We start from the raw sequence: 20,385 nt of genomic DNA on the forward strand, positions 1-20,385 counted from the left end.
GAATTTGCACTGGTGCATGACCTATTATTTTTCTTTCCTATAGTCTACAGGAAGGGCATGCTGTACATAACATTTAGTAATTACAACATGCTGGCCCAGAGCTGCTGAAATAAATTAAAGCAAAATTTGAATTGTTCTTAGCGTATGTAGTTCCATCACAGGTGTTTTAAACACTCCATAATGATATTATACAATATTATACACTAGATTTTATGTAAGATATAGAATAGATTTTATTTCTCTGCTTGAACAGTGAGATGGGACCAACTGTTGTCCCTTGCCTGAACCATTCTGGGATTCCATGAACTCAGCATTTGCATGGCTCTTGCAGCATAAAATGAATCTAAGTCTACCTTTACTTATATTCCATGAACCTATTTTAATTTGGCAAAAAAAATGAAGCTTTTTTTTTTTTTTTTTGCAAAATCAATCATGGAATCATAGAGTTGTGAAGGTTGGAAAAGACCTCTATGATCAATGGGTTCATTGGACAGGAAAAACACAAAATGATCACCACAGAAAACTGTTACTACTTATTTTGTTCTGGATTGTTTATATAATACATAAATTACCACATATATAGATATATCAGGATAATACATATATATATATATATATAGATGTATCAGGATAATTATATTGCTTAATTCAGGGGTTATCAGAGAACAAGTCATCTCAGTGAGTTTCAGAACAGCTGAATCCTATCTTTCTAAATATGTTGTTCAAGAGAAGCTGAGTCAGAAAATAATGCTTAGAGGAACGTATAAAATGACTGCTACTTTAAATCATCCAGCTATAAAATTATTAATGTGTTTAAACAACTTAAAACATGCTGTCTGAGTTTAATGCCAGATGAAGTTTCTCCTGAGTAGTTGAGCTCTTTTAGCTGCTCCACCTACAGACTCCCCAGGGTAGAACTTCTAGAATAAGATAAATTAAATTAGCTATTAATTATATACATATTCTTAACCTGGGAATTATTCTTGCAGCTATGTTGGGGTTCTCTTTCCAAAAATAAAAACAGAATATCCAATAATTGCTACTGGGGTTTTTATCTTGTTCAACTTGTATAATTTTCAAATAGATGCTGAAGTGTTTGAGGTCTATGTAGGGACAGCTTCAACCTCCTGTTTAATTTTATTTCTTATTTCTACTACTAATTTTTGCACATAAAGTTTGGTTAACTTTTTCTGCACCTAGAAAAAAGAGAGAATGCTTAATTTTATTTTTTTTTAACCCTCTTAATGCCTTCATTTTGGTGACAGATTTCAGACCTTAAAGTAGGATTTGCTTGGTGGTAGTTAAGATGTCTAAATTAGGAACATTTCACTTCTTTTTGCTATCATTTGAAAAAAAAAAGAAAAAATCAGTAGAGTGGTCCACCCTACTTCTCCTATGCTAAAAAAAAAAAAAAAATCCCAAGTTATAATGAGGTCTTACAGGCAGAACACACAAATCACTTCTGGAAGGATGTGCTAAAATATCTTGCCTTTTTTACATTTTTATTTGTGTCCAAAGGTAAAGAATCAGACATTCCAAGCTGGGTAATCCTTTTGTAGCTGAAGCTTTGCATCACTGAGAGATCTTTTGTTTAATTGCATGGAATGGTTCCCTCATGGCATCTTTCAACACTTTTTTTTGCTTTTTTCAAATTGTCTTGTGTCTTAAGTACCTTCCTCTTCTGTTTTTTAAGCCACACAATGTTTTGTTCCTTTTCAATATGCCTCAGGAAACACATACATTTTTTTTTCCTTCTGCAGTGAAAGCATTGCTGTGAAACCACTATTAAAATATTTTTTATATTTATAAATGATGAAACCTAAATTGTGGAATAATTTATCTATTTGTTGCATATGCAAGGGACTTTATGTTGAATAATATATTCAATTGTATATATAAGTGAATTAATAAAAAAATGTGAATCAAAATTGCTTCTTAAATGGCTGTAATACCCTTCATATGCATTGAAGTTTTACAAATAAGTACAGAGAGAGGAGATCATAACTCTTTACTTATTTCTTTTTTATTGAGAATAAACTTAGAGTGGGAATAAATTAGTTTTAGCTCTTTTTTCTTACAAAAATATAGGTTCTAGTTTTTGTTTGACGAATTATGGGCATATACCAAATCAGTGCCCATATTTCAAGAGTGGGAGAAAAGGAAGTTAGGCCAACTAATCTCATTTCCTGGCCTGAAATAATGCTGAAAAATGAAATAATTCAAGTTTCTATGTGAAAACAAGAACATCAAAGCTGATCAAAAGACACATCCAAAAAGCAAGGAAGGCACAGGCAGAGAATGAAGCAGACAGGCGGAATAATTTAAAAAAAAAAAAAAAAAAAGTTGACTACCTAATCTCAACAATGCTTCTGAAACAGTCTCAAATGACAATCTTCAAAGTAAGGAAAAAAAATCATAGTCTAGACTAAAATATTTCATTTTATATTAGTTATTCTATTTCCACATTAATGACGATCTGGAGATAGCACAATTACATTGGAGGACAGGATTAGAAATCAAAATGATTGGTCAGATATATGGTCAGAAAAACTATACAAATGGTAAAAAGAAAAGAAAGCACAGGTAAAAATCAACCAAACAAGGAAAAGGAGGATGCAGGTCAATCCTTCTTTGTGGTAAAAACCGCTGTCATCTGCAGGGATCACGTGCAAAAATCATGTGCTCGAGGTACAGGCTAAATGGTCAATTTTCTTTTTGCTTTAGAGCACAGAGGTTTAATCAAATGAGTTTCCAAGGTCTTTTCCAAAGACACTTGTAAAACAGATCTATGGTGAAAACACCAGAGGTATCAAACAATACTAACAAGTTATATTTAACAAATATTTAACAAATGAAGGTTGGGCACTTACTGAACATGCAAAAGTGTGAATTCAATCCAGTGAGGAAAAGGGAACAGCTGAAAAGAAATTTTTAGTCCTGACATTGTCTTGTCACTTCTACTTTCAACACCTGTACTGGTCTAGACATCCACCACTGGGTGCTCTTGGTGATTCAAGTAATGAAGAGCTGAGAATGCTTTTATGTGTCAAATCCATGTGGCCATGGATAATTTTCAGCACTGTAAGAAATTGTTTACACCCACTGAGTCGAGTTTAATTAGATCCTACATTAGCAAAGTGATGGCCTATGTTTTTACTCTGTTTCAAAGTGTCAAAATTATATGACTGGCTTTACTTAAAATTATCTCCTCGTTTGGGAAGAAAAATGTAATCACTTGGGAAAAATATGGATTAAAAAGTAATCTGCATTACGAGATTTTTCTCTGGAAAAAATTTTCTGTATGCAGATGTACATTGCATACTTCCTGAATATTCACTCTATGCAACATTTTGAACAATTGTTATTGGAACTGGCCAGACTTGAAGTGGAAGTACAAGTAGAGCAAAAGAGGCATCACTCATCCTCCTGAACCAGCTATGTGATCCCAATATATCATGGCATCCTCGGTCAAAGAAGCTATTTTACTTTGTAACAGTCAGGGAATAGGATGGGAGAGAATCTCTGGGATCAGCAGATCCAAATGCTTTCCAAGAGCTGGGAAATATACAATATTTTTTCCTAAAGAAATCTAATTTCATCCCACAAGTACTTATAGTTTTAGGTTCTACTTTTTCAAATTCAGAGCTGTGCTCCTGTCTTATCCAACAATTCTTAATTGTAGTACTGATTTATCACGTTGTACTTTTTTCCTATTAGTTTCCTTCCATATTTTTAAGACAGCTGCTGCTAGCTAAAGAACCCAAGCCTTCTGGCAGTGATTTTCCCTCCTTTACCATAGCAGTGGCTTTTATGGGCAGCTATTGCAAATTTAACAAGTGTAGTTCTGAGATGAATGATCAGAACATAATCATTATTTTAAATCATGTCTGGTCTGTGTCTTTTTCCCATGAAAAGTATTTATGATGCCCATTCTAACAAAGCCTTCTTGGTAAGCATTAATTTCTACTCATATTTACAAAGACCAAATTTATCAGAAGTAAGACATCTTGCCCAATCTTTCCCAGTAAATGTTTCATAGTGTGCTAGCTCCTTTCAAAAATTATTAATTTCTCAATCTAGAAAGGGGCTCCATAGTCCTCTTTGGATTTGAGTGCAAGAAGGTCTCTTGAGTCTTACAAATCACTTTACAAATCACTGGTAGCTGCTGACTTTGCTTTTGTTACCCTAGTCAGTATTTCCAGTTTAAAATTATGTCTCTCTTGGCTTTAAGTTGTAACTTTCCCATGGTCTAATTTCTAGCCCACCCTTGCTGTGTAATTGCCTAGCTTTTTTTGGGTGTTGTTATTTGTTTCATTGTTTGAGTTTTTTCCCTTTCAAGATTTTTTAGTGTTGTCTTTTTCCAGATGTGCTGTGTTTAACTTCTGGGAATTGCTTCTTTATCACTGATCTTCCTGATATCCAAGACCCTGAGCTTATCTCCAATCAGTTCTTTCCTTTTGATTCCTTGTGTCCTATCTATTTATTCCTTGTGTTTTCTGGAGATAGTTATTCACCCAAAGTGGCATGGAAACCTTCTCTTTCCCCGACTCTTAGCTGCATTTCTTCATGACAGGTTCAACAGCTTCTGTTTGAAAGAAATTCCAAATCTCACCCACAATCAGGAGGTTGCTGAACTCTTACCCAGTTGTTTTCATAAAATACTTCTAGTTTCTCAAGGTCTTTAAAGACTGAGGTTCCCTCATGCAAAATTGCTTCTGCTAAATTTACAAATTTAAACAAAGTCAGCTTCTGCGCTGTCAGAACGTAAGTCAGTAAATGGAACACGAGAGTGGCTCTGTGACCTCTTGGCTACTTGGGTTTTATTTCAGAGATAACAAAATGTGGCTCCTGCTTCTCACCCCTGAAGTCACAAATAATATGCACGTGGAGGTAAATGAAGCTGTGACATGTCCCAGTTTTGTTTCAAAAGACAAAAAAGTTTCCAGGTTGCCACTGTATGCCATGGTGTACGGTGAGGTGTTCACCCCTAGAGCGCAGCTCAGAGGGATAAATCTCCGATGACAAAACCAGATTGTGCCGTGCTGTTATCGCAATGACCAGCAGCCAGCACTCGGGGACTGTCAGCACGGCCACGTTTTTGTTTTCACTGCTTTTATTTGTTCCTCACCGGTGGCTAACTATTCGGCACATCTAGCTAAATGCATGCTCTCGGCCTTAAAAAAGCAAGAAGGAATTCTCCTAAGCTTTTTTTTTTTTGGGAGAAGGGATAAACAACAAGAGAACAAGCAAAATTTTCAGGTGAGAACTTATAAAAACTGCTCCTGAAGGAAAGCGCCAACCATCCCTGCTCCTGAGGGCAGAAGCACCGACCCTCCATGCCGAGCTGACACGAACGGGAAGGCGCTCTCGGAGGAGCCCAGCGCTCCCGTGCCAGACCCAGCTGGCCGGGCAGGTGTGAGGGTGCGGCTCCCTCCCCTCCTGGCTCATCCTTGCGACCAGAACCTTTGGGAGCTAGCTCCCTGTGCTGTTCCAGGGAGGGCTTTTGCGTCCATCCCACGGCGCAGTTCCCGGAGGTTGGGGAGAACCGAAGGAATGCGCAGATCCCCCTTCGGGACCAGGTCTACCTGCACTGCTCCCTCTCCCACAGCCCCGTTCCCTGCAGCAGCCGCCAGCCCGGACTCCCTCCTCTCCCCTCTCCTCCTGCCATCCCCCCTTCCCGGCCCCCTCCCTCCCTTCCTCTCCCCCTCCCCAGCCCCTCACCGGCCCGGCGGCACCGGCTCCTCCTCCGCCTCCCTTCGCTGTAAATCCGCCCCTGGCTCTGAGCAGGGGCTTTTCGCTCCCCTCTCGCTCTGCCCCAGCACGTTTATTTAGCCGCGGTTAATTATCGTCTGGTTTTTTTTGTTTTTTTTTTTTAGGGAAAATTCAGCGCGGTTCTCTTGGATTTCCTGTTGCGGCGGAGCGGCGAGGGGAGAGAAAATCCCAACCCACTCTGCTTTTATTCACCTTTTTCCATTCTCCGCAGTGGGCTGCCGAGCAACGTGGAGCCCGGTCCTTGCTGGCACCGGCCGGGCAGTCTGGAGCGGACACACGGCGGATTTCCCGCGGCTGAAGGCTCTCCCCGCGCGGGGGCCGCCCCGTGCCCGCTGAGGGCGGTGCGGGACCGGCGCTCCCGCCCGCGGCTGCCGCCTCCCTCCCCGCTGCGATAGCCGCAGCATGGGCAGGCGGAGGCGGCTCTGGGCGCAGCGCTGCTGCTTCTTGTCGCTGTGGCTGGGCTGCCTGGCGCTGTGTGCGCAGGGAGCGGCCGGGAGACAGCAGCGACAGCCGCAGCAGCAGCAGCAGCATCGGCCGGCGCTCCGCGCTCCCTCAGGAGCCGCTGGCCCCTTGTCCGCCGCCGCCGCGCACGGGGAGGACGGGGCCGGGAGCGACGCCGGTCGGGTCCACAGGCGAGGACAGCACGATGGGCTCCGAGGGTAGGGACAAGGCTGAAACCCCCTTCCCCGCCGCCTGTTTGTTCCCCAGGACACCTCTCCAGGCAGAGCCCCTTGCCGGTGGTCTCCGTGTGTGCCCCCTCTTCGAGGCTGAGGACTCGCGGCTCGCTGAGCTGGGAGTTCGGGCTTTGCCTGTGGAAGTCTGGCTTCCTAATTAGTGCGATTTAATTACACGCAGACCTTGTGGGGGGTCTGCCGTACAGCTAATGAGTTGACCTCATTTGGCTCCTTGGTCCAGCGTCTTCTGATACTCAGTCTGATCTTCACTTTTTTGGGGGGTTTCTACAAAGAAATGATGCAGAGTCGGTTTGGTTTTCTTCTTCTGGTGTTTCGGGGACTCCTTGGTGTTTTGAGTTAGTTTATCCTTATGAGCAGGCATCCCTTCTGTCTAGTGTCAGATGACAGCAAGAAGCCCTTTTTTATGGCAAGACTTCCAAGAGTGAATGAAAGTAGAATCAAACTCATCCCTTCCATATCCTCAGTTGTTGCAAGAGGGATGAATGTGTCCTGCTCTTGCCTCATCTACCTCTCCTCTTTATACTAATCAGTTGAACTAACCCAAAATTAAATGCCTTGGAGGAAGATTTTGTTCTTTTGGGGAGGATATTTTTGTAGACAACTTCGCTATGCAGTTTTTGTTTTATGCAGCTGGATTCTTCCCGCGTGTGTATGTAAAACATTAAATTTTCTTTAGAGTGCCTCCTGTTTTCCCGTGCACATTTATTGATCTGTCTGTTTTGCAGGCCAAATGTCTGTGGTTCTAGATTTCGCTCCTACTGTTGCCCTGGATGGAAAACACTTCCTGGAGGGAATCAGTGCATTGTTCGTAAGTGTCTGACTGCTACTGCTCAAGGGGTAACAATGAAAGTAAATATTCTTCTACTTCACTTTTCCTTCAGCCTGAGAAAAGCAAGTTCAGTTCCGTGTTTCACGTTATTCTTAGAAATAATGGACAAAAGGAAAGGGAAAAATAAACCAAGATGGATTTACAGGTCCACATTCTTTGTAACTGAAGGGTATGGTATGTTCATAAGGGACATGTCTCCACCTAGTTTTTAAAGAAAACCTGTGACAGTGAAGGAAAAGGGAAAAAAAAAAAAACTTTGTCAAATCAAATACTGAACTGTAGTAGCAGAGGGGGAAAAAGAAGCCAAAAGGTCTTGATATAAGCAAATCAGATCTTGAAGTTCTCTGAAACTTGGAATTACAGTCAAATAAAAAGCTTCTTTACATCTGGGATGCTTGCTCTCTTCTCTGTTATTTTTAGTTGTGTTTTGATGGCTGTGAGGCATGTAGACTGGCTGCTGGCTGGTCATGGTAGGTACTGTGCTGACAGATGTGATTTTTGACATACGTGGCATGGCAAAAAAGAAAAAAAGTTGTGTGTTGAGGGGAGTGTGCTCAGTACTCTGGTGGGATGATGTCTTCGGGGATGTTTACCATGAAATAGAAAATGAAGTTGAACTTTCTCTGTGTTAGGTGACAGCTGATAGCAGACAATGCTTCCTTCAGACCTTAAATTTTTAATCTGTTGCCATTTAATCTAGCCTGTCACTGTCTGTTCTGTTAACAAGTACGCTCAGCTTCAGAATTAATGTTCAAGAACGTACTGCTCTTTATGTAAGCAGTGGAGTTCTTTGTAATTCTCCATCTGATTAACTGCAGGCATGCAGGATGAAACTGGGCAAGGGAAGGGTGATAAGCCAAAGTCTGACAAACTTTTGACTTTTGGTGGGTTTTTTTATGATTCCAGGCTTCCCTCACCTGTTCACATCTATTGGTTTTCCATGGTTAAACTTGACTGGCTAGTATTTGGGATAACTGTGCCATGTAACACCTATTTTCACCTCAAGCTGACCCAGAATTTCCCAGCAAAGGATAATGGTGCCATTCAGAGGAAGATCCTTTTATTAATGCTGCTGTGGAATAAAAGGAGTTCCTCAGAGTGTTCTTTTCACATTTATCAACTCTTTCAATACTGGCTACTTTACTTTAATGTAAAGTAGAGATTTTAAGAAGGATTTGGGCTGCCTATTATGCTGTTGATAGGCTTTTCAGATTCAGCTGTGTGTCTGGCTCAAATGTGTTTAGGGGCTTTAAACAATCCTTACAAGATATCCTTTAAATTGTGTCTCTTAAAGGCCTTGGTCTCAGGTCTGCCTACATCCAGAATAATCTGATTTATTTTAAATGTATGTGCACAAGGGACATCTTTTAGCCCCTGCCTGCTTACTGCACTCTAATTGCAGTAAGCAATTGAAAAGAAAATTTGCGCTTTCTAAAGTGTTTATAGGGTGAGTGATTTTGGCAGACCAGTATTGTCTGTGACACTTTTCTGTTTCTGCTTTTGGTGAAGGTTTAAGTGTACAGATTTCTATGCTCACATTTAATGTCTGGGGAGATGATATTTCCTTTACCTAGAGTTCTTCACCTAGAAAAAGCCTCCTGCACAGGATGCTGGACAAGCTATCACATTTCTCGTTGGAGATGTGCTGATTATAATTGATGCATATTTTAACTGGTGATTTTAAAGTGGTGTTTCATGAGGAGACATCTGTGAGCCAGTGGTAGGTGAAAAAGAAACCATTCTGACCAGGCAGTGTTTCAAGCTGATGATGTGGTGGTGGTTGTAGGTGGTCTGTGGCACATTTATGATTAAAAGTGATCTTTTATCTGAAAACCAAATGTCTGCTTACTTTTGCTCTTTTGTTATACAGAGTGAACTGTTCTGATGAAAGCATATTTAGGATATGCCTTAACGTTTGGGGCTTTCAGTTGGTAAAAAAACTACTTCTTAATGGATAATAAATTAACAAATGGACTAAATGTAAACCTTGCTTTATCTAGAGATTGACTTTGTGGTGTATAAAGATGAACTGAGCAGGAATATAGAAAAACAACCCCGTTTCTGGTGCTTGTCAAGTGCTCTAATCCAAGTCCTCTTCCTCACTTTTACTTCTGCTCATGGAATAGTATTTTAAGTCTGTCCATGGCACGTCTCTAATTCCAGTTAAAGAGAAGAATCCCACAAACTCTTTTGACTTCTCGTGCCTTCACATTTGGGACATTATTGTAGCAGAATTTAATGATAAATGCATTTTGCATCTTTTTGATCCCCAAAGAGTGGTGTGGCACGTGATCTCCTCAAGGTATTTGTTCCATTGTAGTCCTTCAGTGGAGATGTGCTGCCAGATTATTTGGTTCTCACAAAACTCTAGGCCTGTTTACAAAGAAATTGAGATTCCTGTTTTTTTTTGGGTTTTTTTTTTTTTTTTTTTTTTTTTTGGTGGTGGTGTTTGTTTGTTTTTGAGAATTTTTTGCTATACAAGTTGTCTGTTGCACAATATATGTCTTTTTGAAGTCCTCTGTTGTGCTATAGTGACTCTGACTGCTTCAGGCTCTCTTGATTCATTTGCTACTTGAGCAGATGAATTTCCTGTATTAATTTGGATCTGCCTTAGAATAGTTTAGACTTTTAGCTCTTTTTTTTTTTTTTTGTGGTTCTGTCACTCCTTTTCTCATTGGAGGTGTGCTGGATGGTGAGTGAGAAGGGAGGGCAGGACTTTGGGTCATCAGGGGGATGGCAGAAGGTCAGGCATGTAACACACAGATGTGGGGTGGACAGGCTTTCCTGGGGATTTTATGGTTAGTTTTTAAATCAAAGTGTGGGAGCTACCTGAGTACAGGAAACTATTTAGGGAAACACCACAAAATCTGTAAGGTCCAGCATTTGCACATTGGCTTCCCACAAAACTGCTTTGGGCAAAGGCAGATAATCTTAGGAATAGGAAAAAAAAACCACCCTAAAATGCCTTTAAATTGGTGATTATAAGAGTGAAGCCCATAGCATAAATTGGCATTGTTTATATTCCTTCTAATCTTGGTAATGTTTTCTCACAGGTCTTGTGGTCTAAAAGATGTGTTTTTAATGATTTTACATTCCTTGAATAATTGGCTGATATTTCTAATTGGGGAAAGAGTTGATTACCTGGTTTCAGTGGTCAGGTCAGTGTTTGAATATGCCTGATTTAATTCTGATTGTCTTCAAATTTGTCAAGAGATACTGATTATGCCAAAATTCAGTTCACTTTATTTAACTTAAAATTACTTTTGCATGTGTAATAGCTGTCCCAATGAAGTGAGTTTTAGAGTGTTGTTGGTTTTTTTTCTCCTGCAAGTTTAAGCCTCAGGTTGCTGTTAATCCCTGTCACTCTCTTTCTGTGCTCTTCGTCAGCAATTTGCAGAAATAGCTGTGGTGATGGATTTTGTTCCCGTCCCAACATGTGCACTTGTGCCAGTGGGCAGATATCACCCACATGTGGATCAAGACCTGGTAAGGACTTACTGTGTTTTCATTAGAGATTTCATTGAAAGTCATTCTCTTCAAGTTTCAGTGACAAAAATGCCAACTTGCTTAAAAATAATTTCTCATTACTGCATACGCAAATGTAAATTACACTTAGGTAAGACACCTCAAGTTCTTGATCAGGTTTGTTATTCCACACATGCCTGTTTGTTCTGTGTGACAAATTCAAATAAAATATGCTTCAAGAGAGAAAGAAGTTTACAAATGAATGTGTGTGGTATTCATATTTTCATTGAGCCCATTTTGCTATGAAATTAAGATTGTACAGCTTCCAATGCAATTAAAAGTTCTGAGTTGCAGCAATAATCGTGGAAAACTCGAGAAAACCTCTCCATAAGTATACACCTAAAATATGTAGCATAGATGGTACAAAGTCCATCATTCAGACCCCATTTCACAGACTGTGAAAGGCCATTCCTTTGTGGTGTTTTTGGCTGATTTTGGGTGTCTCTCTGCAGCGCAGCAGTGCAGCATCAGCTGCAGGAACGGCGGGTCGTGCGTGGACGAGCGGTGCCAGTGCCAGAAGGGCTTCTCTGGTGCCCACTGTGAGCAGCGTAAGTCACAGCCAGTTTGCTTGAAGTGCAGTGAAACACCTGAAAGAATTCCTTGTTTTGGGGCGTGGTGTTTAGCTGGCAGTCATTTCCTGCATCAAGTGCTTTTGTGTTCTCTAAAATTCAAGTTGCAGATTGGAATCACTGAGTGGTTTTGGCAAACCCTTGGGGAGCAGCATCACTGTGCATCCCCCTCTTCATACCAGATGTTCACTAGTTTTTCATTCTCTTTCAACAAAGTTTTTTCTGCCTCAGAACAATAGTCTCACTGCTGGGTTGAAGAATGTTCTTCTGTTTTCTACTTAGTCTAAGGAAAAAAGCATTAAATACGGTTCAAGCTATTGGATACCTTTTTCGGTTGGCAGACAAACTAGTGTTTGCTTATTTGCTCAGCTTTACCTATAACAGCACAGTGTTTACAAGCTGCAGCAATTTAGCAAACAATAAAAGTACTTAAAAGCTGCAGGGATGAGGAAAGACTCAAAGTGTATTCTGAGGCTGATTAGGATTCTACTAATTAGGAGAGAAATTAATTGCATAAAGCAGTCTGAAAGAACTAGAGACAGAGGGCAGCTCTGCAAAAACCAGATTGGCTTAATATTGTGGAAGATAATTTTTTTTGCCCTAGTCATTTTTATAAATGCTGGAAGAACAGACTTGTTCCTGCTTTAACTGACTAAAACTCTCTAAAATTTTAGGAAATAGTTATAATCCTGACCTGTGACCCCAGTGAAATTTTATATTCAGGGTTGTTGGTCCCTTCCTGCTTTTGTTAGAATATATTAAAATATATTGTTAATATATTCAACACCTGAATGCTCTCAGACAAGGCAAATTTCCAGTGAATAAATGAAACGATGATTGAATTTTCAGGTGGTGACCCTGAAGCAATCTAGAAAATCTGAACAAACTCTGGAGATTGGTGTCAGTGTGTCATGTAGTTAAAATTTCAAGCAGGATTATGAATGTGTCTTCCAGACAGCCTTAAAAATGTACATATGTTTTTATTTTTATTTAGAAAAATTTAATTGTATATAATCAAGTTAATTGTCTTGCGGAAGTGTCGTCCATTAATTCAGTAATGTAACATATGCAACAAAACATCTTCACTTTATGTGTGCATTCACCGGAAGAAGTAATTCCATTTGGTGGTTCTTGGTAAGAAGTAAGGCTTTATCACATTTCCACATAATAGTATATTTTGTGCTCTCCACTATGATGCAGGAGTAATGTGTACCTTTTTTCAGTTTGAAATTATTACTTTCTCTAGGTTTCTGAGGTTTTTTTTGCTCTGGATACTCAAATGTGTTAAAAATACCACATGCAAACTGAGGAGACACGTTTAGGAAGGCAGCCTAATGACTTTGAGACCAAAAATTTAAGGTTTAAAAATTTTTTTGACTGTTCTTACTCTGAAATATTTTGATTTGGAACATATTTGGGCAGTTTTGAAGCCATGACCTGAAGCAGTGAGTCAGAAAGCAGCTAAAATGAGTTAGTTAAGGCAGTCTTTCAGTGGTGTTTTTCAGCCTCTCTGAAGAACTGTCTTCCTTTTGAACTGAGAAAATTCAGTGGTCTGGCAGAAAGCTTTGTTCTTGATTCAGACCATTGGTGAAGAGTATGAGTGGGTGCTCTGAAGTCCCATGACAGTGAAATATCTTTTTCATCTAAATGTACTGTGGATTTATAACCCTTTCACCCCACCCTGCTTCCTCCCTCACCACAAAAATTTTATTTTTTGTTGGGATCTTGTAAGAAACACAGTTTTTTTCAGGTAAAAAATGAGTTACGCAGGAAATTCTTTACCTTTGCTTCTAAACGTCACTCCTCTTTCCAGCAGCATCAGCTTTAAGAGATGTTTATCTCTCTCTTGGACTCCTTTCTCTTCTCAAAAGGTTTGTTGCTGTTGTGACTGAGCAGCACAACTTACTATGCCCAAAAAATAGTTGAGGTTTGACAGAGAGGTAACTTCAGTGAGGGATAGTAAGTTCTTTTATAATTCTTCTGAGTGACTAGAGCTGCACAGCTGATTAAAACACGCTGAAGTTGAACACGTGTTGTTAATCTGTGCTGAGCAGCTGTTTGCAGTTAAAGTCAGCAGGTGCTGATGGAATTTGGTTTGCACAGTCATTGCTGGTGGAGGTGGCAGGAGGGAGATCAGCTCCATCCTCAGGCCTAGAAAGACTTGGAGCAGTGGGAGAAAAATGAGCATTTTGAAAATGACGCATGTGTTAATCTATAAATGACATTATTAACCTTTCTGCCTGTTTGTTTTGCTAACTGAAGCTGTCTGTGAGAGTGGCTGTCAGAATGGAGGAAGGTGTGTTGGACCCAATCGCTGCGCTTGTGTCTACGGCTTCACTGGCCCTCAGTGCCAAAGAGGTAAAAGAAATTCAAGGAAGGAAACTGTTGAGTAGTTGTATACAAAAAAATGCTGTGTGTACATGTTTTACACCGTATATTTTCAGCCAGTAAACTTTCAGTAAGCCACTTATTATTTGTCATTTTAGAAAGTGTCTTTTTTTTTTTTTTTTAGTTTGGCAGACACATTAAAAATTGACACGCACAAAGCTTAAATGGAGGAAATTAAGCTCATTTAGGCTGCATAGTTTGTTCACGTAATAGTTAAAAGATTAGATGTCTTTTGCTCTTTGCTACAGGAAATAACAATGCAGCAGAATTGCTGGTGGTGTTAGTATTGTGTAAGTCTAGATAATTGAAGGATTTTTTTTTTTTTCTGTATAACACCTCTGTCATAAGAAGAACTTGGGAGGTAATTTGCTCTGGTTGGTTGGAAGGAGGTCAGAGAAGGACTGAAAAATATAACCAATTACCATAATACAGGGATCAGTTCCTAAACCCAGTCTTATTCCAGAATGCATCTCAGAGATGGCTTCTGAAGGGAGTCCTGTGGAATTCCCTTTTTAAAATTCAGCTGTGAAATGCTCAGAGCTATGAGCATAAATTTGGATAAATATCTTGCACCATTTTATGTTTTTAAATTTTTTTAGTATTTTTTAACTGTGAAATGGAAATAATTTCCATGGAGGTAAAGGAACTAGAAGCCCAAACACTGAAAAAGCAGGAGTTTCTATTTGGTCTTCCAGGCTGGTTTGTATACCCATTAGGTACCACAAGAGTAAGAGGAATGTAAAGGATCAGTTTGTTTGTCTCTAGCTTGCGTGTTGTTGCTTTCATTCTTAAAACCTGATTTGCAGTTTTCTATTTATCTCGTTTCCTGTAGTTGCTTCTTCTGAAGTAGGCACAAGGGCTCAAATCTTACATAGTTTGGTTAGTGGAGAAATAGGAAGTAGTATTTTGTTAAATATTTGTTAATACTTAAAACTGTTTCATAGCCATTCAGAGATATGTCTGTGCACAATGTATACCTGTCTAAAATTAAGAGACTACCAGGTCTTTCTGTTTGGAATGGATTTCCAAGGGATTGCACAAGGTTAGGGTAATCTGTAGTTTGAGCCTTACTTCTGATGGATCTTACCATTGCAAATTCTGCACTCTGGGCTATGTGTCTAAGGTGGATTATACTTCTGGCTGAACTATGGCATAATATAATTGCAATATTCAATTTTTTTTTTTTAATTTAGTTGATTGCATCAGAAATGCTTTTTATTTATTGCCAGACAACTTGATAGGCTTGCTTTTTATCCTAGATAAAAGAAATCATTCCCAGTTAAGATTTGCTTCTGTACTCTGTATTCAGGGCTGTGGAATCACATTGATGTATAGGACAGACTCCAGCTGTGATGATGGCTCAGAGTTTCTAGTAATGATATTTATACTTTTAAATTGTTCGACCTTCAAAGTTTGAAAGATTCTACTACACTTGTGTGTTGCAGCCTAACTTTTGTGATGTTAAAAGAGTTCAGGTTTGCTTTCTTGCCATTCATTGTGAAATCTTTAGCTGCAGAATTCAAGCCCTTTACGGAAATTTAAACATCAGTGTTTTGGCATCCTTTTTCCCCAGCTCTCCTTGAAAGTCCTAGGTTTTCAATTTTGTGTAGAGCGCTCTTGTTCTGCAAGAGTTCATCTGCCTTACGTGGGTATTTAAAAATTGGGTTATTTCAATTAAAGGTTTGCATTTTATTTCTTGAAATTGGAGATAGTAAGCCAAATTTCCTTCTGTCACTGTCAATAAAATATAGCATATATAATTGCATATATAACTATCTAATGTATCTCATCTAGCACGCTTTTGCAGCTTTGACAGGGCTAAGTAAAATTTTTCCTAATTTTGGTGTTGCATAGACCTCATATTCAAATAAAGAAGTTAGTAATTTATTTTACTATTATTCAGTTAAAGAAAGGTGACTCCTATAGTATAGCTTGATAATAACTATAAAAAGTATCTAAGTTCTCATTTTGTTTGTGCTTTACATGAGATGGAGTATGTGAAACTACTGTAAAAGATGCCTTAAATGCCTGTTTAGTTCAGCAGTAATTTGTAATTTATGCTTTTAATGCAATAATTTATGCTTTTCAATAAATAGCAGAATGCAGTGATTTCTTCATCTGTGGGTTGCCATAGTTGCCTGTAATATTTTACAGCAAGAAGTGTCTCAGTGGTTTAATTTTAAACTGAATTTAGCAGCAGTTCATAACTCTTTGAGTAAAATTTTATAGTTTAAGGATATGTGAATTTCCCTTGCAAATCACCTCAAAGTTATAAGAGATGTTGTTTTGTAATTTTTATTTACATCATTGTGTTTTAAATGCACGCTTTTTATGGTTCTGTAAATTAAGTTCTTTAAAATAAGGTATGTTCTTCCTAATATAGAACATGTGTGTGTTTCCTTCAGCTTGGCCTCCCAGCCTAAGCTGTAGATAAAATGTGGTTGGTTTTTCAGCTATCTGGGCTCTGAGCAGACTAATTTCCGGGCTGGAGACAGGAGGCTGAGCAGTAACTGATGACTGGCATGATCAGAGTATTTAACTTGAGGCTTTCTTCTGGGTTAAAAAGAGACAAAAACCTGTTTGGGAGCTCCTGCTTTTTGTGATATGTACACTGACCTCTTAGGTTTCCTGTCAAATCTGGTCTTTGGTCAGCTGCTGGTCTTTGGTTTGCAAGCACACAAGATCCAAGTTTTTTGTGTGGTGTCTTAAAGGAGGAAAAAAAAAAGTTAAAATTTCTGTAGTTGTGTTTTCCCAGTGAAAATAATGGAAAAAAGAAAGAGAAACAGAATAAGAGGCCTCATTCTCAGTTGTACATATAAGGAAAATTTTTTTCCTAGCGTGACCAATTCCTCTGGCTTCTCAACAGTGTAAATGATAGTTGTGTCACTGCTCATGGTCTGTGCATTTTTTAAAACTGATAATCTTCAGAGATATGAAGCTGTGGAAAAGCAAGGATGTTTTCTTCCTTGTTTATCATGGGATAAGGGGAAGAAGTAGTGAGAAAGGCAAATCTTGTCACTGATGTAACTTTGCTTTCATCCCATATAGAGGGAGGAAGTTCTCATTTACTCTGTTAATTGGCTCATAATTGGAAGTAAAAGGGTTTAGAATGAGTAGGAATGTGTAGCTTGGGAAAAGCATCCTTTTGAGGAGGGAAGAGAATTTCAGGTAAAGTTACCAAGCTTTGACAGGTAAGAAATGGGACAAAACAAGGAAGTACAGTATTTGAATAGAAACTTTCCAGTAGCTAAAGGGGGCCTAAAACAGAGCTGGAGAGGGTTTTTTTACAAGGGTGGGTAGGGTTAGGACAAGGATGATGGCTTTAAACTGCCAGAGGGCTGGGTTAGATGGGATCTTGGGAATTGGGAATTGTTCCCTGGCAGGGTGGGCAGGCCCTGGCACAGGGTGCCCAGAGCAGCTGGGGCTGCCCCTGGATCCCTGGCAGTGCCCAAGGCCAGGCTGGACACTGGGGCTGGAGCAGCCTGGGACAGTGGGAGGTGTCCCTGCCATGGCTGGGGTGGAACAAAGTGATCTTTAAGGCCCTTTCTGACCCAAACCATTCTGGGAAACTAAAATTCTATGACTATAACTTGAGATAAAAAGCTTTTCTTCAAGCTGGGCAGTGGATGGAAAAGCTTATCAACAGCACAGAGAAACAAGCAGGACAAAGCAAAAAGCATCCTCAGTTAAAGTGTTGTTAGTGTGTAGTAACTGAGGCAAAAGAATAAGGAATAATACGGAACTGAAGTGGACACACACTGAAGCAACTGATGGGCACAGGGGTTATAGAGATGTTTGGGGATAATACACGTGTTTAAAATTAAGCTAGCATAGTAAACTGACCCAGATTTGTATAGGAGTCAATACTTCTCAAATACAATTTTAATTGTAAAGAATACAATATATATTTAGTCTGTAGTGTTGCTGAAGATGCTTGTGTGTGCTTAAGTGACAGTGATCAGGTCTAAATGAAGCAACAGAAAATGTAATTCCTTAAGAAACAACTTCTGACAAGTATTTTAGAAGACCACTTAACTTCACACAGCTTTTCCTGTCTGTTGATGCTAGCAGTACCATGAAGTCTTTAACAGCAAAAATGATTTTTGATCAGCATGCTCTTCTCTTTTTGTGGGAGTCTTGGGAAGATAGCTTTTTAATTTTGCTGTGGGGTTTTGGGTTTTTTCCCCTTTATTAATGGCTGCTATCATCCTGAGCCAAGTCGAGGTTTTTTATAGTTTTCCTGCTTCTTTTCTTTCAGTGTACAGTAAATGAAAGACTGACCTGCTAAACATCAGTTTAATTCATCTTCAGTCCAATTTTCAGCCTTTGGGAAGTGGAGCATGTGGTCTTGGGTTATTTTTTTTTGCAGGTTCATAAAGAAGTTGTGCAAGGCCTGTTGAGTGAAGGAATCAGTAATTAGTTTCCTGTAGCATGCTAAAAACTACATGGCTCAGTTCACAGGGGATGTTCCTGGTCACTGAGGGAAATATAAGTGTTAAATCATCAACTTGAAGCCTAATTTAACTAAAATAAATTAAGTTACGGTTCATAAAATTAGCTAAAAATAAGTCAGCAGTAGTTTAAAACTATGGAATGTGAATCTTCCTAAGATTTGCAACTTTCATCGTTCTTGTCTACTTTTATCTCTTTTAACTTTTTTTTTAGAAAGCATTTCTGTCAGCTTTTTCAATGCTTAGCTGAAGGCTGATTGATTGCAAGCAAAATGCTGCAGTCATGTTTTTTATACGGAAAGAAGCTTCAGTTTAGACTAAAAAAAAAGAAGCACGCTTCTGTTCCTGTTGGAAATAGTAGAGATAAGAATTGCAAATACCTGCAGCAGTAGGAGGCAAAGCTTCATCTGACAAGTTACCTGAGTCAAGACATACAATAAAATATGTCTGTGTTGGAAGAACCTGTTAGATATTTTGGAGGTTTTTTTTGAGGCTAGACGTGCTGTCAGGTGTTAATAACACACACATTTAAGGGCAGTCCCTGCTCGGCAAGCTTCTTTTTCTGCTGCAGGTTCTGGCCTGTAGATACTGGCCCACATCATCCCCTGAGGGATTACAGCAGGGCAGATTGAAAAAGCTGCTTCCCTGCTCTCAGATGTCAATACCTAGTGGTGTTACAGAGCTCTGGCACTGCATTCCCTGCGTTTGTTGTCCATCATTATCTCCAAAAACAGGGTTTTCCAAGGCAAGTACCCAGAAGAAGCTGCACAGAGTGTGTGTTCGCTTGTTGTCAGCTAGCATTGGAAAATTTCTCCCTTCTGGGTCTGCAGAAGATACAACATTTCGCAGTTTTGAAAATGGGTAATGCTGATCATGCTGATTGCAGTAGTGATTCCAGTCAGTGTCGCTCCCTTACTCCCTTCCTTTCGTTTTTAATTAAATCCCAATATTTGAGTGACTCTTTGTTTGGCAGCAGCAAAAGAAAAAGGTTAAAAACCCCTAAATGCAGCCATTTTGCTGCTTTTGAAGCACTTGAAGTCTTCAAAACTTCTCAGTTTGTTCAAGCACAGGACAGGCAAGTGCCAAAGTGTGATGGAAGTGGGGTTGTTGCACTTTGTATTAGAATTAAAAGCAGAGGTTTTATGCCTTTAAAGTAGGTCTACCAAACTAAAATGAAAATACGGATTTGAATGAACTCTTCCAAGGGCTTGAGAGTTTTCACCAGAGTGCAGCAGCTCAGGCACAGGGAAAGTTTCATTGGTTTAAATCATTTAAAAGGGAAGCTCTGTAGCTGTGCTGCCCTAAACTTTGAAAAGAAAGAAAGAACTACCAGAACTGCTACACCTTATACTTACAGCCAGTATATATATTTTTTTTCTTCATGTATCTGTTTTCTAAAATCTGCGCTTGAAAAGTAGTTTTTTTTTCCTCTTTACAAGAGGAACAAGTCTAGGAGAGCATCAATACTGTGGTTTTTATGTGTTAGGTAGGACTTAGACTAGCTTAGGCTCTTTATCAAAGGATTGTTCACTGAAAAATGAAACAAGGGTCTGATAATACAGAGCAGTGAAGCAAAATCATGAGTGAGAAACATGTTGCAGAGGAGAGGGAAGATGATGCTTTTGAAAAATTCTGTCTGGTCTTGTCTTTTCCCTTCCTCAGTTAAAATTTTGCTCTTGGTCAGATGTACTAAAATGTCACCTTCTTTTTTTTAATTACTTCGGGAGAGAGAAAATACAGGAGCTGAGCAAGGCCATGATGGCTTTGTTAGAGTTTCAAAAGAAAAGATTTCTTCTGAAAACTAAAAAAAATTATTAACTTTATTGAGCTAATTAATTTGTAAGATATCCAGGAAAAAAAAATCTTGATCTGTTCTTAGAAGGATATCTATGAAGTTAGAGATCAGAAGAAGCTGAGACACTTGCCCACAGAAAGTGTCTTTAACAAAGAAAATGCAGAAATATCTGAAATACTCATGTAAATAGGAAAACTTTGCATCAAATTCAGCAAGTACTAGTGTTATATATTGCTTATATAGGTGTTCTAGGCAAAATTGGAAAAAGCAGAAATAAGCTGAAGAACTTAATTTGGGAGTACTGGAAAGAGGAAGAAATAATAAACATTTTCACTTTTTTTGACTGTAAAATGTGTTAGAA

At 39.2% G+C, this 20,385-nt stretch overlaps 1 protein-coding gene across 1 annotated transcript in view; it reads left to right on the top strand.

The window, feature by feature from the left end:
- The first annotated feature begins 6,174 nt into the window (after nt 1–6,174).
- FBN2 (fibrillin 2) overlaps nt 6,175–20,385 on the top strand; it is a 115,816-nt gene continuing 101,605 nt past the window's right edge. Inside the window, 5 exon segments of the mRNA XM_041464261.1 lie at nt 6,175–6,431; nt 7,193–7,275; nt 10,684–10,782; nt 11,274–11,369; nt 13,653–13,748. Coding sequence (XP_041320195.1) covers nt 6,175–6,431; nt 7,193–7,275; nt 10,684–10,782; nt 11,274–11,369; nt 13,653–13,748 — 631 coding nt within the window.

This window comes from Pyrgilauda ruficollis, unplaced genomic scaffold, assembly GCF_017590135.1.
Source record: "Pyrgilauda ruficollis isolate IOZ18807 unplaced genomic scaffold, ASM1759013v1 scaffold177, whole genome shotgun sequence".
Lineage (NCBI taxonomy): Eukaryota > Metazoa > Chordata > Aves > Passeriformes > Passeridae > Pyrgilauda > Pyrgilauda ruficollis.